Below are 14,524 nucleotides of genomic sequence, written 5' to 3' on the forward strand. Positions count from 1 at the left end.
CTGCATTACAAAAGCAATTCAACATTTGAAAAAAAAAAAAAAAAATCTCAGATATATATACACACACTTCCACTATCTGTTCAATTGCATCAGTAACGATTGTGAAAGACTACAAGAGTACTCTCAGTTACCTCAATGTGACATACTAGACGTATTTGAGACATCAAGGTGAACAAGACAGGGGAATCAGACCTCACTTGTACTCCTGGTTGATGGTATGCCCAATAATGAGTCGACGAATTCCACTAGTTCCAGCACCGATCTCATAGAGCTTAGCATCTCGAAGCAGCCGGCCAGTTGGGTAGTCATTGATGTAGCCGTTGCCTCCTGTGGACAAATCATAAAATAAACCAAAGGTTCTTTTTATACAAGTACGGAGACAACAGGAAATGGGTTGCTATAACAGAAAAATAAGTAACGAGTTCTTTGCACACATACAACTAATGGGGGCAGACGCTCCTGACAGAAGGCAGTGGGACCCTCTGAAACGAGCTGGTGAAACCTGACTGTACATTCTAAGACTCAAATCTGAAGTCAACTGCTTACTTTAAAGGGAAGGTGAAGTAGTTTTTGAGAATTCGACAAGTTCCAGTGCTTCAGAAGTAGGAACCTTCTAGGTAAAGTATGCCAACTAGCTAGCGCTAGCATTTAAAATTGTGACGTAATCGTCGATTAAATCATGGACATTTCCTCACAATGTCAAAGAAGTGTAAAGAAGCTCGGTGATGACATCTTTGTTGCCGAAATTTGAGATTTCTGTCGCCCTCGCCCAAATCCTAGTGTGCGTCGTCCGATGCCACCAAACAACGTGCTAAAAGCTTCACTTTCGGTAACTATGGTCTTCTTTGTTTGAGCAACCTTTTCTTCGCTGGAAAAGTAGCACCGCCGAACATGATGTCATGATTGCCACTTCTGCCAGGCACATTGCACTGCAGAGAAGCGTGAACGCCGACACGAATTTGTACAGAGATTAAGTCACCATTTGAAATGCTAACACAGAAAGACTTCCCAAGCTTTACCTGCAAGTTTCATACATTCAAACCCTTCAAGCTCATCGAATTGCAAAACCTCTTCAGTTGCCCTTTAAGCAAGTGCTGTCAAATAGAATGAAAAGGCATGCTAATTAGATGATCTTGCAGGGCACTTACACAATATATTATCCGTGTGAAACCTAATTTACTACACTGCACTTTACTGCACTTACTACAGTAAACTCGAAGGTAACATGCAATGGCTGTGTCATGTTTACCAGCAGTAAGAACTGAGGCATTTATCAGATGCCCAGAGATTTTTTTTGCCTTCATGCATCCCACACTGACAATGTAATGAACCAATATACAATTCAAGAGAACATGGTGCAATTGAACAATTGAAGTGAAAGGTAAACATCAAGAGCAGCACAAGAAATGTGCTGCACAGGCACTGACACCCATAAGTGGCAAAACTGGAAGCACTAGACATCTAAGAAAATATGTTTGCTGATGAGCATCGCGAACTGAATGCAGCAGTTACTGCAAAATGTCACTGAATCAGTCTGCAAAGCTATATTTCCACATGTTACACAAGAAGGTCCAATGTTCCGTCAATCTGGTGCATATGATCACGCATCCAAAAATGCTGCCCTTGACCATTTCAAACTTATACTTTTTGGCCACGTCTTCTGTCATACACATCTGCCTGATCAAAAAGTGAAGACGGAGATATTGTTTAGTTGCCTGAACAGCTCGTTTCACCTTTAGCTATAGACCTTTTTCCAAATGAGGCAGAACACTGCTATATATTCAATATCTGACTGCGTGAGGCACCGACCAACACCTGCTCATAGAGCTCGAGAGAGCTTAGGTAAGAAGCTTCTGCAGGCACTCCCCACAATCCAAAAATCAGGTGGCTGTGAACAAGCCTACATGATAAATGTGACTATGGTGCATAAGCTTGAGTCTGCAGCATCATTTCTAGTCAGGCAGCAGCACAATGGTGAAGCTTGTTGTGTGTTGCCGGCAGCGTTGCAGTTCCTGCTATTAAGCCCATAATGGGGCAATTTTAGGGCATGCTGCCCTGGATAGAACACAACAAAGGTTTGACATGCACACTATGTCACAGAAGCCTACAATGGTTCACGACAGGCAGCGATCAACACAAGGCAGACATGCCACTGTAGTCTGCCTGCAGTCAAGTAAATTTTCCTTTCCGCCAATCTATCACCACCATTTTCATTCACACACTGAGTTTCTTTTTATAACAACTGCAGAGTGTTTTGCATTTCCGTTTGAAGAGCAAAGCTTCTGGCAGTATAAAACTTCTCGGTTAAGCAACAAAACAGACACTTGGGATGGCTAGTATGGTTAGGGCCCCCAACCATTTGCAGTGGAAAATTTTGAATTCCGAAAAGTCAGAAAACAGAATTCATGGAATTCCATAGGAACATAATGTATATAAAATAAATATGCGAGTTTATTTTTGAAACATGCTTTCACTAAAACCAAGGGTGGCTCCTGCAATGCAGACTTGGGCAGTGCATGGTACTTTCTTCACATGATGAATGCTGCTTGTTTAACACAATGCCCCACAGAAACTGAATTATCTCTCTGATGAGGCACTGATGCATCATTCTGCATCTGCTGTGGTGACTGAGCCGACGAGTGGGAGCCAGCTCTACAAAAGTCTGACACCTGCCTGCTGCTCACTTTCTTTCCAGGAGGACCAGATGCTGCCACAAGAAGAACCTCCCAGAACTGATGCTTGGTGTGACTTGAAATTAAAGATGGTTTTCGCCACTACTTTTAATATTTCTTACAAAGGGGGCCATGCAGTACAGTGACTCTTGTAGGCTGGTGCGAATGTGTCATCACCACAGCCACCATGCTGGACATGCTCACTTGCTTGCACGGATGGAGGCAGCAAACGTGTCAAGGCATCAGGAGAACTTTGTGCTTGTACGTAGACTCGTTACACGAGAATTCAGACAAAATTAATCACGTTCCTATCATTCTCTCATTCCCACTGATGGCTCCTAACACACAGTTCTATGAAAAAAGGTTAACTGTGCAAATTGCCAAACAAACACAGAACACTAGGGGCCGTCGGAATGATGTCGTCATATTTATATCGTGCGCCAAGGCAAAAGCATAAGGGGAAGGCACGAGACAGACACAGCAATACTAATGGCATATTAACAGCACACTAGTAACATACTCATAATACAGTTAAACCTCGATGTAACGACCGTTAGTGTAAAAAAATCCTCTACGTAACACAGTATTTACAACTTTGTGTTCATAGAATACCATAAATTTCTATCTTCAATACAAACTAAATTTTCCACAGTTTTAACGCAACGAAATTTCACTGCTTGCTCAAAATTAACACGAGAAAAACTTTTACCTCGAGCTCAAATGGCTGAGCAGAGCGCACACGAAAGCGTGCACAGTGGCACTTGCATGAAAGAGGATGCCGCCCAGCTGACAGATGTAGAAGACCACATAGGCACATGGAAGTGCAATAATGATGATATAGTGGCAAGCGCACCGACTGCAGTGCTAACTCAGGTAGCATGGATGAGGCAGGCAAACATAATGTCAAGCGAATCCACTAGAAGGCACAAGTGTCAGCACAGCAAGCCAGGCCAGCTGCAACTCTCGCTACCTTTAATCTTGCCTAAAATCAGTGTCAAATGCAGAGTGCTACCTGTGCTCAGAGGCAGCGCGCAGTGTTTATCACATTTATCAGCTCTGACCGGAAGACCGGAAGAGCCAGGGCCATCGGTACACAAGTCAGCTGTAAGGCAGTCATATGCTTCACGACTGACAACTCGCTTCCTACTCAGACTGCGTGCGCTTGCGCTTCCAGTGCAACAAGCGATGAGGTGCAGGTCGGCCCAGATTTCATTTCATGAGGTGCTAACTGACAGACACCTCTCACTCTCACTGACGTGGAGAAAGAGAGGAGCCAGTCTCTTTAGCCGCTGGTAGCTTTCCCCCCTTTGTTTCCCTGCCCACAAGGCGACAACGGAACATGCTGTCATGTCGGCAATGTCGAGAAGGACGATGATGACTGCTAAACCATAACCTATTACAGGTGCATCGCACACCAGGCACTCGACTTAATAGATATGGTGAGGTGATTCGTGAGCTTGCAACACAAGTAAAATGCTGTGAAATCTCAATGGGCACACAAACGAGACGTAATGCCAATGTCGACAGCGAAGAACGCACACAAGTATAGTAGAAGACCGATTTAAATGCAAATTAAAGTGTTTCCTGCAAGTGAGCTGCAATACATTTTTAAGAGTTCTTTACATGATGGAAGATGAATTTCGCAGTAGCGACATTTTAATGTAAAAAAGTAAGGCGTGGATTTTACTGACTTCATTATATCGAGGTTTAACTGTAGCAGCACCGTGTCTGTTTTCTTCCTTCCTCCTTTCCACTTGTGCTTTTGTCACGATGCACTATGAAAATATGATGACTCTATAGCAGAGCACATAAGCTTAAGTGCCAATAGTTATGTTTGTCTTTGGGCATTTTACAAGTACAAAGAGCGTTCACACGCAACTCACAAAAGGAAGACAACTACCTGTGAGGCTTGAAACACCTACAATAACAAGAGGAGGCCTTTCGTTGTCATACTTCAATCCTTATGTGCAGCACACAAGTAATGCAGAAGTCGTACATCAGGCGGAGTCTCATAATATAGCCTTTGTTCACAGGAACTGCGAATCGGTTTGCTCACAGCAGACCCAATTAATCAAAATCACTACCTTCACCATTCCACTGCTTTATTACAAAAATCAAAATACTCATATAGCACATACAGATTTTTTTTCAAATACTCGGCAAGTGAATCACATAACAGAGCCTGCTTTTACATATATCTCACTTCACTCTGAGAGCTAAGCATCGCATCATCGCTTGTCAGGTGGTGGTGGTGGTGGTGGTTTCCTGTTTTGATGTGGTTTTAACGCTCCAAAGCTGCACACAGCCTGTGAGGAATGGTGCAGTGGAGGGCTCCAAATTAATTTCAACCACCCGACATTCACCACGCACTGACAAAGCACAGCACACGGGTGTTTTTGTATTTCTGCCTCCATCGAAATGCGGCTACTGCGGTTGGGATTCAATCCCGTGGTACTGCGCTCAGGAGCCGACAAAAAAGCCATTGTGCCACCATGCCATATGCTTAACTGAAAGGGAACCATTAATTGACATTCTTGGCATGCAGCACGGCTCAGTGCAGTTCAATCCCCAGAAGCCAAATGGCATAATGTTAACTCTTACAGGTCAATAACTATGACGATAATCGAAGTGTACAGTCCTCAGCTGTTAAAAAAACGGGCTACTTTTCTCCACAACAAAAATGAGTCTGCTAGGTGCACCAGTTTCATTTTACGAACTGTGCTCCGGGGCCGTTGAAATATGCAGTTTGTTAGTGCCACCATTCACTGCCATCGTTTAAGCACTGCTGAAAATAAAGGTCCTTGTTTTCTCCATCATTGCATTAAATGCACTGTGCTGTGGGGAATACTCGAGGATATGCTGCTATGTGGTCACTGCTTTGTGAAACAGGAACAATAACACATGCAGAGCTACAATTACTCAACAAACACTGACATGTGGATCGTACGTGGTCACATGAATGAAGGAACAAGCACCCCTGTCACCTAGCATGTTCTTCGCAACTGATAATTTCACACTGCTACCCAGTGGTAAAACTTCTCAAGCACTGCCTTCAGTGTGCCCAGTCATTAACCCTTTCACTGTCACTGACGTACTAGTGTAATTTTCACTACTCTGCATTCAAAAATGTGCGTCAGAACACAAAGCTAACGTGCTGGGGTGGTGCCATCATGTGTAGTATATTTCTACACGCTTGTGTTACCATTTTTCCACTGGGTGTGTCAGTTCAAGTTTGCAGATGCGCCAACCCCCGCTTTCAGGGGGTTGTGGTCGCTCGGCGCTAGAGCCACACGCTCAACTTACAAAAAAGGGTGTAGGCTTCTCTGTGTGGAAGCATCCCTACGCTTGCAATTCTTGATTCAAACATTTGTATTTGTAATAATGGTTCTGCCATATTCTGTAACTTTGTAGAAGCTTTTTCTTTTATCATTCTTTCGCTGTGTCTGCCAAAAGGTGGCCGTCAGGCGCAATAGCTAAAGATTTGGCTCGCTATGCATCCACTCTCAAAAGGTTATAGAATGCAGCCTTTGTGAAAAAATTTCGTTCTTTTTGCACCTGCAACATACTGATTCTATTATTTGCATCCAAAACAGTCTGGCTAGCCCCTCAGTACAAGCCCCAGCATTCTGATCTGCCACAGTACTCACCCAAGCATTGAACAGCGTCTAGGGCCAGTTGTGTTCCCTTCTCTGCGCAGAACAGGATGACACCAGCACAGTCCTGTATGTGCAAAAAAGAAAGAGAAAAAAAATAAAGGCGACTGAAGCAACAACACTTAGCATAGTTTCCAGGGTATGCAAAAGTGGCAATAAGGAGAGAACAGGTTGTGGATGAAGGAAAAGATGGAATTTCATGATACTGCAAGTTCACACCTTACTATAGGTGTGTGAATATCGAACAAATCGAACATATTTGTTATTCGGTTCATATTTGATTCAAGAAATTGATATTCAGGAATTTCTGAATATTTGGAAGCGACTGAATACTATCCCAATCAACCACTGTTCAGATATACGGATATCCGTGGAAGATCCGCCATCTCCAACAGATCTTCCACAGACGTCCGACGGAGGTGCATGTGTAACCACAACTATCTCCCATGGATGTCTGATCCAGATATCTGAGGATATCCCCCCGAATCTAATGCGGTCATTCGCATGTCATGCCTTCTTATCAACAAGTTATCAACAAACGTTTGTGGGCCACACAAACATCACCAAATTTGAACTCCTGCATCATCAGCTGGTGCATCTATTTCGTGCTTCCCGGAATATTCATCTGATAGCATCTGCTTAACATTCTCCCCCTCTATAGGTTTCTAGCAAGAGGCGAAGCATAAACTATTAGAGCAATCATCAACAAGCTCGCATGCAACAAAACATTCACAGCTCTTCTAAAATTTTCAGAACGGCTCTTGCTTTCGGATAAAAACATTTCTTTTTCTTTCGCTAGTAAAAAGCCACTGTAGTTTGCAAACTCTGGGAATGCCAGTGCATGATGGAAAACACTGAATATTGAGGAAATGGGTGCCATGCGCAGTGTTAACAGCAGAATGCCAGGCCACCAGGTGATGCAGGAGTAAAATTTGGCAGGTGCTCATTTGGTTTCCAAACTTTTGCCCCTGGCAGCATCTAGTTCACTTCACCGCAAGGAAATCACAATATCACACTTACAGAGCTCACAGATTACAATTACCAGCACTTATGGATAAAACCTCCACTGAATGTATTGTGGAAAACCATTAGATAGTTGTGAACTTTAAATACAAGTGCAGGTGAACTCAAAGACACAGAAAAAGTGAACACTGTACTAAAGTGCACCAAGGAAAAAATGCTCATATCAGGTCTGAAGAGTTAAATGCAATGTGTAGATTAGACAACCACATACTGAATGCTACAAGTATGATCGACTACAGCTTTACAAGATACCAAACTCCTCTGAAAACTTAACGAGCAAGCACAACTGGGATGCTCAAATACATGAACAAATATAAACATGGATCATAACATCATGCCCAATGTTTTATGTTCGTGCTTATTATGGTGGCGTGCGGGGCTGATGGGGGGTTGCGGATACCGGCAAGCTTGGGCCACGCGTCTTCGGGGCCGCCGTCGCCGCGCTCTATGCGTCAGACACCCGCCTTAGCTCGCTTGCCGACCACTTCCCTGGCTAACCTCACACACGTCCGCACGCACCGAAATCTCCAAGCCAACTAACTCGCTCGCGGTTTTCCCACCGCCGCGATCCCACGGCATACGAACAAACAAACAAAAACCAGCAAACGAATCCTCCAGGCACAGTCCGCCAACGATTTGCAGATGTTGAGAACGGGGGGAAAGAAACACGAAGCGATTGAGAAGGGACGCGAGGGAAAGCGACGGTCCTCACGAGGACCGATGCTAATTTGCCAAGGTCAGGAAGGGTGCTAGAGCATTCAACCGGCCACTTCCCATCCCCACCTTGTGCAATCGCTCGCTTCCCGGCGATAATCCTGGGGAGGGGGCAGAGTAGCCTTGACCCTCCAGCGTCGCAAGCGGTCAACTGCCTCCCGCGAGGGGTGCAAAATCGTCGCCGCCGCATTGCGACATGCCTGCAAACCACCGACGCCGTGGCCACCTCGCCCGAAAAAGAAAAAGAAAGACATGGCATGCACGCACTTTGTGACAGATACCAAAACAAAGAAAATAAACTGAGACAGGATTCACATAAAATGTGCCCAAACCAAAAGCAGTGTTTGCTTTTTGCATGTAATCATGGCCTTGGAAACTCAATATGCAAAGCACCATGAACACTGGTAGTATTGGCCAAACACAAGACTGCAGAATGAGAAGTCTCGTTTGCACCATGAACACACTAGTGTTCACAAATAATTCTCTAAAGCTGCATGCCAAACAAGTCACATCGACAGGCAAGCAATGCATTTTAAAAAAGTGGCCCATCAAAAGCTTAACTTGCTTTAAAATCTGGATTACAAAAGCAATTCAAGACGTGAAAAAAAGAGAACCTCAGATATATACACATACTTCCACTATCTGTTCATTTGTATCAGTAACAACTGTGAAAGACTATAACAGTGCTCTCAGTTACCTCAACATGACACACTAGACGTATTTGAGACATCAAGGTGAACAAGTCAAGGGGAAACAGACCTCACTTGTGCTCGTGGTTGATGGTACGCCCAATAATGAGTCGACGAATTTCACTAGTTCCAGCACCGATCTCATAGAGCTTAGCATCTCGCAGCAGCCGGTCAGGTGGGTAGTCACTTATGTAGCTGTTGCCCCCTGTGGACAAATGGTAAAATAAACGAAAGGTTCTTTTTCTACAAGTGCGGAGACAACAGAAAATGGGTTGCTCTAACAGGAAAATAAGTAACGAGTTCCTTGCACACATACAACTAATGGGAGCAGACGCTCCTGACAGACAGCAGTGCGATCCTTTGAAACAAGATGGTGAAACCTGACTGTACTTAGACTCAACTCTGAAGTCAACTGCTTACTTTAAAGAGAAGGTGAAGTAGTTTTTGATCGACAAGATGCAGTGCTTCTAAAGTAGGAAGGTTCTAGGTAAAGTGTGGCAAGTAGTTTTGCGCTAGCATTTAAAACTGTGATGTAACCATCGATTAAATCTCAGACGTTTCCTCACAACGTCGAAGAAGTGTGAAGAAGCTTGGTGATGACATCTTTGTTGCTGAAATTTGAGATTTCTGTCACCCTCGCCCAAATGCCGGTGTGCGTCGCCCGATGCCACCAAACAACGTGTCACAAGCTTCACTTTCGGTAACAGTGGTCTTCTTTGTTTGTGCAATCTTTTCTTCGCTGAAAACGTAGCACCGCCGAACATGATGTCATCGTTGCCACCTATGCCAGGTACACTGAACTGCAGAGAAGCCTGAACGCCAACACGACTTTGTACAGAGATTAAGTCACCATTTCAAATGCTAGCAAAGAAAGACTTCCCACGCTTTACCTGCAATATTCACACATTCAAACACCTTAACTTCATCGAATTCTAAAACCTCTTCAGTTGCCCTTTAAGCAAGTGCTGTCAAATAGAACAAAAGGCTTGCTAATTAGATGATCTTGCAGGGCACTTACACAATATATTAACCGTGTGAAACATAATTTACTACACTGCACTTTACTGCACTTACTACACTAAACTCTAAGGAAACATGCAATGGCTGTGTCATGTTTACCAGCAGTAAGAACTGAGGCATTTATCAGATGCCCAGAGATTTTTGCCTTCATGCATCCCACACTGGCAATGTAATGAACCAATATACAATACAAGAGAACACGGTGCAGTTGAACAATTGAAGTGAAATGTAATCATCAAGTGCAGCACAATAAATGTGCTGCACAGGCACTGACACCCATAAGTGGCAAAACTGGAAGGACTAGACATCTAAGAAAATATGTTTGCTGATAAGCATCGCGAACTGAACGCAGCAGTTACTGCAAAATGTCACTGAATCAGTCTGCAAAGCTATAGTTCCACAAGTTACACAAAAAGGTTCAATGTTCCGTCAATCTGGTGCATATGATCACGCATCCAAAAATGCTGCCCTTGACCATTTCAAACTTACTTTTTGGCCAAGTCTCCTGTCATACACATCTGCGTGATCAAAAAGTGAAGACGGAGATATTGTTTACTTGTCTGAACAGCTCGTTTCACCTTTAGCTATAGACCTTTTCCCAAATGAGGCAGAATACTGCTATATATTCATTATCTGACTGCGAGGCACCGACCAACACCTGGTCATAGAGCTGGAGAGAGCTTAGGTAAGAATCTTCTGCAGGCACTCCCCACAATCCAAAAATCAGGTGGCTGTGAACAGGCCTACATGATAAATGTGACTATGGTGCATAAGCTGGAGTCTGCAGCATCATTTCTACTCAGGCAGTAGCGCAATGGTGAAGCGTGTTATGTGTTGCAGGCAGCGTTCCAGGTACTGCCACTTAGGGCATACTGCCCTGAATAGAACACAACAAAGGTTCTACATGCACACTATGTCACACAAGCCTACAATGGTTCACAATAGGCAGTGATCAACACAAGGCAGACATGTATGTATAAGTCTGAAGACAATAGAGAAATTCTTCAAGCTGGTCATAGTGGCAGATGTTTCATGCAATAGGAAGGGTTACTTGGAACAGGCAGTACTCACATGCTTGAACTTGGTATTCCAAAAAGAGATGCTCTGAAAAGAGGTACAGAAGTGTTTACGATGCATATAGCACACAAATCAAATTTAAGCTAGTAACCTACAATGTCACAGTGCCAACCACAGCTTGCAGAGGTATGTTACCTTCGGGCTGCAAAGGTCTGAAAAAAAAAGACACAAAATTGCGAGCAGGCAATTTTTTTGATCGGTTCCATGAGAAAAGATAACACCACATTTATGTTTCGCTATCTATTACTGAAATAGTAATAATGAAGATATATTTTCAAATGACACCCAATGAAAGATAAAAAAAAAAGACTCTTGTAAAGGGATGAAGAAAATTGGCCCGGGACAATTTGCAAACAGGGGCATTAGGGCTGGAAGAATATGAAAATAGCCAGCTTAACAGCTTTGCACGTATTAAGAAAGAACATTTCATTAGAAGCTTGTTAAGAATTAGTGGAACATAACAGATTGGTATGTTCTCTACATCTAATATGAACTGTTGGCACTGTAGTAGGATGCAACTCTAGAATGCAGCAAATGGCCATTAACGGAGGCCCTCCAGCCAATGGCGTTGACTGGTTTTCATGACATGGCGGTTAATCACATTTTATGGAGGTACATGCCAGACGCCTGCGATTTCACGTTACCGAAATAACCACGACATCTGACAACTGGTCAGTGCCACTGGTTGGAAGGCCTCATTTGAGGGGAATTCACCACTGCATTCTTGAGTTGTATCAAACTATAAAGCCGTTCATGTATTCAGAGGTGATGGGCAGGAGCGTAAGGTGTGCAGTGCTTCTTAGACTGTACATATATTTCATTACAATGGTTTCTGCAACGAATAGTTCAAGGTTATGCATCTGTAGCTTCGAGAGCAAGTATACATATTGAACAACTCTTAAGCAGTAACCAATGGAGGTGAAAATATTTCTTGAAATGCAATATATTTTGCTTAAAAACAGTACAAAAAGAAAAGGCAAGATATCCACTGGAAACAGTTTTGTGCCAGTGCATGAAAAATGTGTTTACAGTGTAAGACACTACAACAACTCCCACAGGCAATCACATGCATACTGATGGTCTAAAAAATTAAACTGTGAGAGTAGGAATCCTTAACACACAGCTGCAAGCTACCTGTATACTCAGTGGTTGGGCACAAGGCTCAGTCATAGAGAAAAGTTTGCGGGATGTGGATTTCAAGAAAAATATTTGTTTTTGCAGTGCCTTGCTAGGCAGTCAGCTGAAACTTGTTGAATAGGTTCGAGCATCCATTTCCTCTCATGAATCTAGTATTGATTAAACTGCTTTGGTTAACAGCACAGTAGAGAATGAAATTTTTCCCAAGAACTCACATCCCACAAACTTCTATCCATCACTGTGCAAGTACACTGCACTACAGCCAGATACCCTCCATTGCACACAGCAAAGAAAAAGAAAGTACAGATTATATGCGAGGAAGAAACTTGCACTGTAGTACAAACTTACCTGTAGGCTGCTGCTGTACTCTCAGGTACTATATACGTCAGTCATAACCACACTGCATGGCCAAGGAAATAAAATATGAGAGAGCAACCTGTACAACACTTTGTCAACATAACATTGGACGTCATGTTGCAGCAAAACATGGCCTTTCTCGAAACAACTCAGCTCACAAGGTTCCCTGATGAAGCCCACAGCCGGCACTAACAACATATTTGATGATCTACAGCTCCACAGGAGTAAGGGATAGAGGTCTGCTCACAATCCAGGGACATGTATCTCTAAGGGTGCTACATATGAGCCTGCTACCTTGCTCAGCACTGAGCCTTGTGGGCATAACCATGTTTGACAAAGCTGCACCAATGCACTGCATGGTCTCATTGCAGTCAGTACGCAGCGATAGGGAAATAGGTCAATAATGTGTGACTAAAGTTCACAAATTCAACAGAACACTTCAGCTTTCGAAACAACGCTACTGCACAGGGCAAATTACTGTGCAGTAGATGGTTGGAAACATCCATTTGGCAGGCCTAACATTGAAACAAATAGATAAGCTGTGAAGGTAGACAAATTTTACATTAATTACAACCTACCTGCGCTTTCCATGACATGGCATAATTTAGGCATCAACACACTCTGCAGGCGGGCTACATCCACACTGAAAAGGCCGCAACAAAATAATAAAAAATCAGTCGCAAATCGCTGCAAACACATACAGCCCTGACATTATCCTTTCCGTGCGTTCTGTTTTATCGCAATTATGAACCTACGTACAACTAACTGCCTTAAATTCACGCCATACATGTACACCTCGTCTCAACTTTTTCGTAGTGTAGAGCAAGAGACAGGCGCGCTGCACTGGCTTATGGAGCTTCGTGATAGGTTCGCGAACGGGGGCAAGAGCGTTTGCGGCACCTACCGCATCGTACTTATAACTTCCACTCCAGTGCAAACAAGTTGTGGAAGAGTATAATATGCTACAGCGCTTTGCTCAACCCACAGTAACACCCTCAAAGTAATCTTCAAGCACAGTAACTTACATGAAAGTTATAACACCAGGTCGCTCCTTTGATCCGAAGCAACAAAGAGTCGGAATCTCAGCAAGGAGTCAGGCGCAACACGACACCGGAGCTTTTTCACGAAAGCTTCAGGTGCAGAAGAAGGCCTTGTCGAGCGCATAGTTGATACATCCCATTTATAGCACAGCCCAGCAACCATAGAACGAAATAACCGCATACTGTAGAAAAATAAATGTCGAAAGAAGCACGACGCGACGAAAAACTACGCAAACACCGCGCCGGAACGGTTGGCTCACGGATTGGATTGGATCGATTTTTAGGCCTGTCGCTCTGCCGCGGCCCCTGGTAGGAGTTTTGTTTTCATGGAAGGCAGCATGCCTCGGTTTGCTTAGCGGGTGCCAGGAAGTCACGCAATTAATTCAGTTCCCTACATATCAGCACCATATTCGAGTTATTTTAACTGATTAATCCTAATATTAAACTAATTACTGAGATAGAAATTTGATCGGCTGAATTGTGCCCCTTCGAAAAGAGAATTTTTTTGTGTGGAAAAACAAAATATGTATATAATGTCGTAAGTTCATATTCCTAGAGGGATATTCACGGATACCCGTCCGACATCCACTGCGGATATCCGCCAGCCATTCGAACATCCCCACCTGGCACTGGAGATTCGGATCTTAATTATTTGTACCTACTACGAATATCCGTGGTTGCCTGGTGCTAATTTTCACAAACCCAACAGTTGCAAAACCACAGCATCAGGGCAAATTATCTGGTGATCGAGTTTAAAGTGTCAGCACAACAGCACTCTCCGCCTTCTTTGTGCTTTATCGACCACAGGTTGCTTGCGGCTCATGACGTCGCAGAGGGCGACTGGCGAAGTGTGATGGAAACTGGCGAGAGACGACGACGAAGTTGAGAATGCTTTCCCGAGTGGGGTTTCGGGGCGCCTGGCGGCATTTTGTTGTGCTCCACTCTCGACCCGATGACGACGAAGTTAGCCCGAGGCACGGGCTACGTGCGCGGTGCGGTCACCAGCACGAGGGCGAGCCGAGGCTGCGCGTTTGCACAGTACGCCGACTAATACGCGAAGCCGCGGATCTAATCTGATTCAGCAAGCCTAAGTAATAGAGCCACTGTGTACCGAATACAAAACGAAACACGACATCAATGGG

At 43.9% G+C, this 14,524-nt stretch overlaps 1 protein-coding gene across 10 annotated transcripts in view; it reads right to left on the reverse strand.

Annotated features, from left to right (window-relative positions):
• Positions 1 to 13,631, reverse strand: part of LOC149353465 (uncharacterized) — a 196,194-nt gene extending 182,563 nt beyond the window's left edge. For 3 of the 10 annotated variants that reach the window (XM_089582575.1, XM_089582572.1, XM_089582573.1), the window contains exon 1: positions 13,368 to 13,631. Coding sequence is in view for 7 of the 10 variants with exons in the window: in XM_089582574.1 (XP_089438700.1) it covers positions 194 to 327; positions 6,320 to 6,392; positions 8,822 to 8,908 (294 nt within the window). In the remaining 3 variants the exon portion in view is untranslated. Of the gene's footprint in view, positions 1 to 192; positions 328 to 6,319; positions 6,393 to 8,131; positions 8,289 to 8,821; positions 8,957 to 10,842; positions 10,876 to 10,943; positions 11,001 to 12,333; positions 12,386 to 12,920; positions 12,986 to 13,367 lie in introns of those variants that run through there. The other 7 variants (XM_089582564.1, XM_089582568.1, XM_089582570.1 and 4 more) reach the window with 6 other exon arrangements.
• Positions 13,632 to 14,524: the final 893 nt, after the last annotated feature.

Source organism: Amblyomma mixtum, chromosome 3 (genome assembly GCF_055824585.1).
Source record: "Amblyomma mixtum isolate Tamu chromosome 3, ASM5582458v1, whole genome shotgun sequence".
NCBI classification, from domain to species: domain Eukaryota; kingdom Metazoa; phylum Arthropoda; class Arachnida; order Ixodida; family Ixodidae; genus Amblyomma; species Amblyomma mixtum.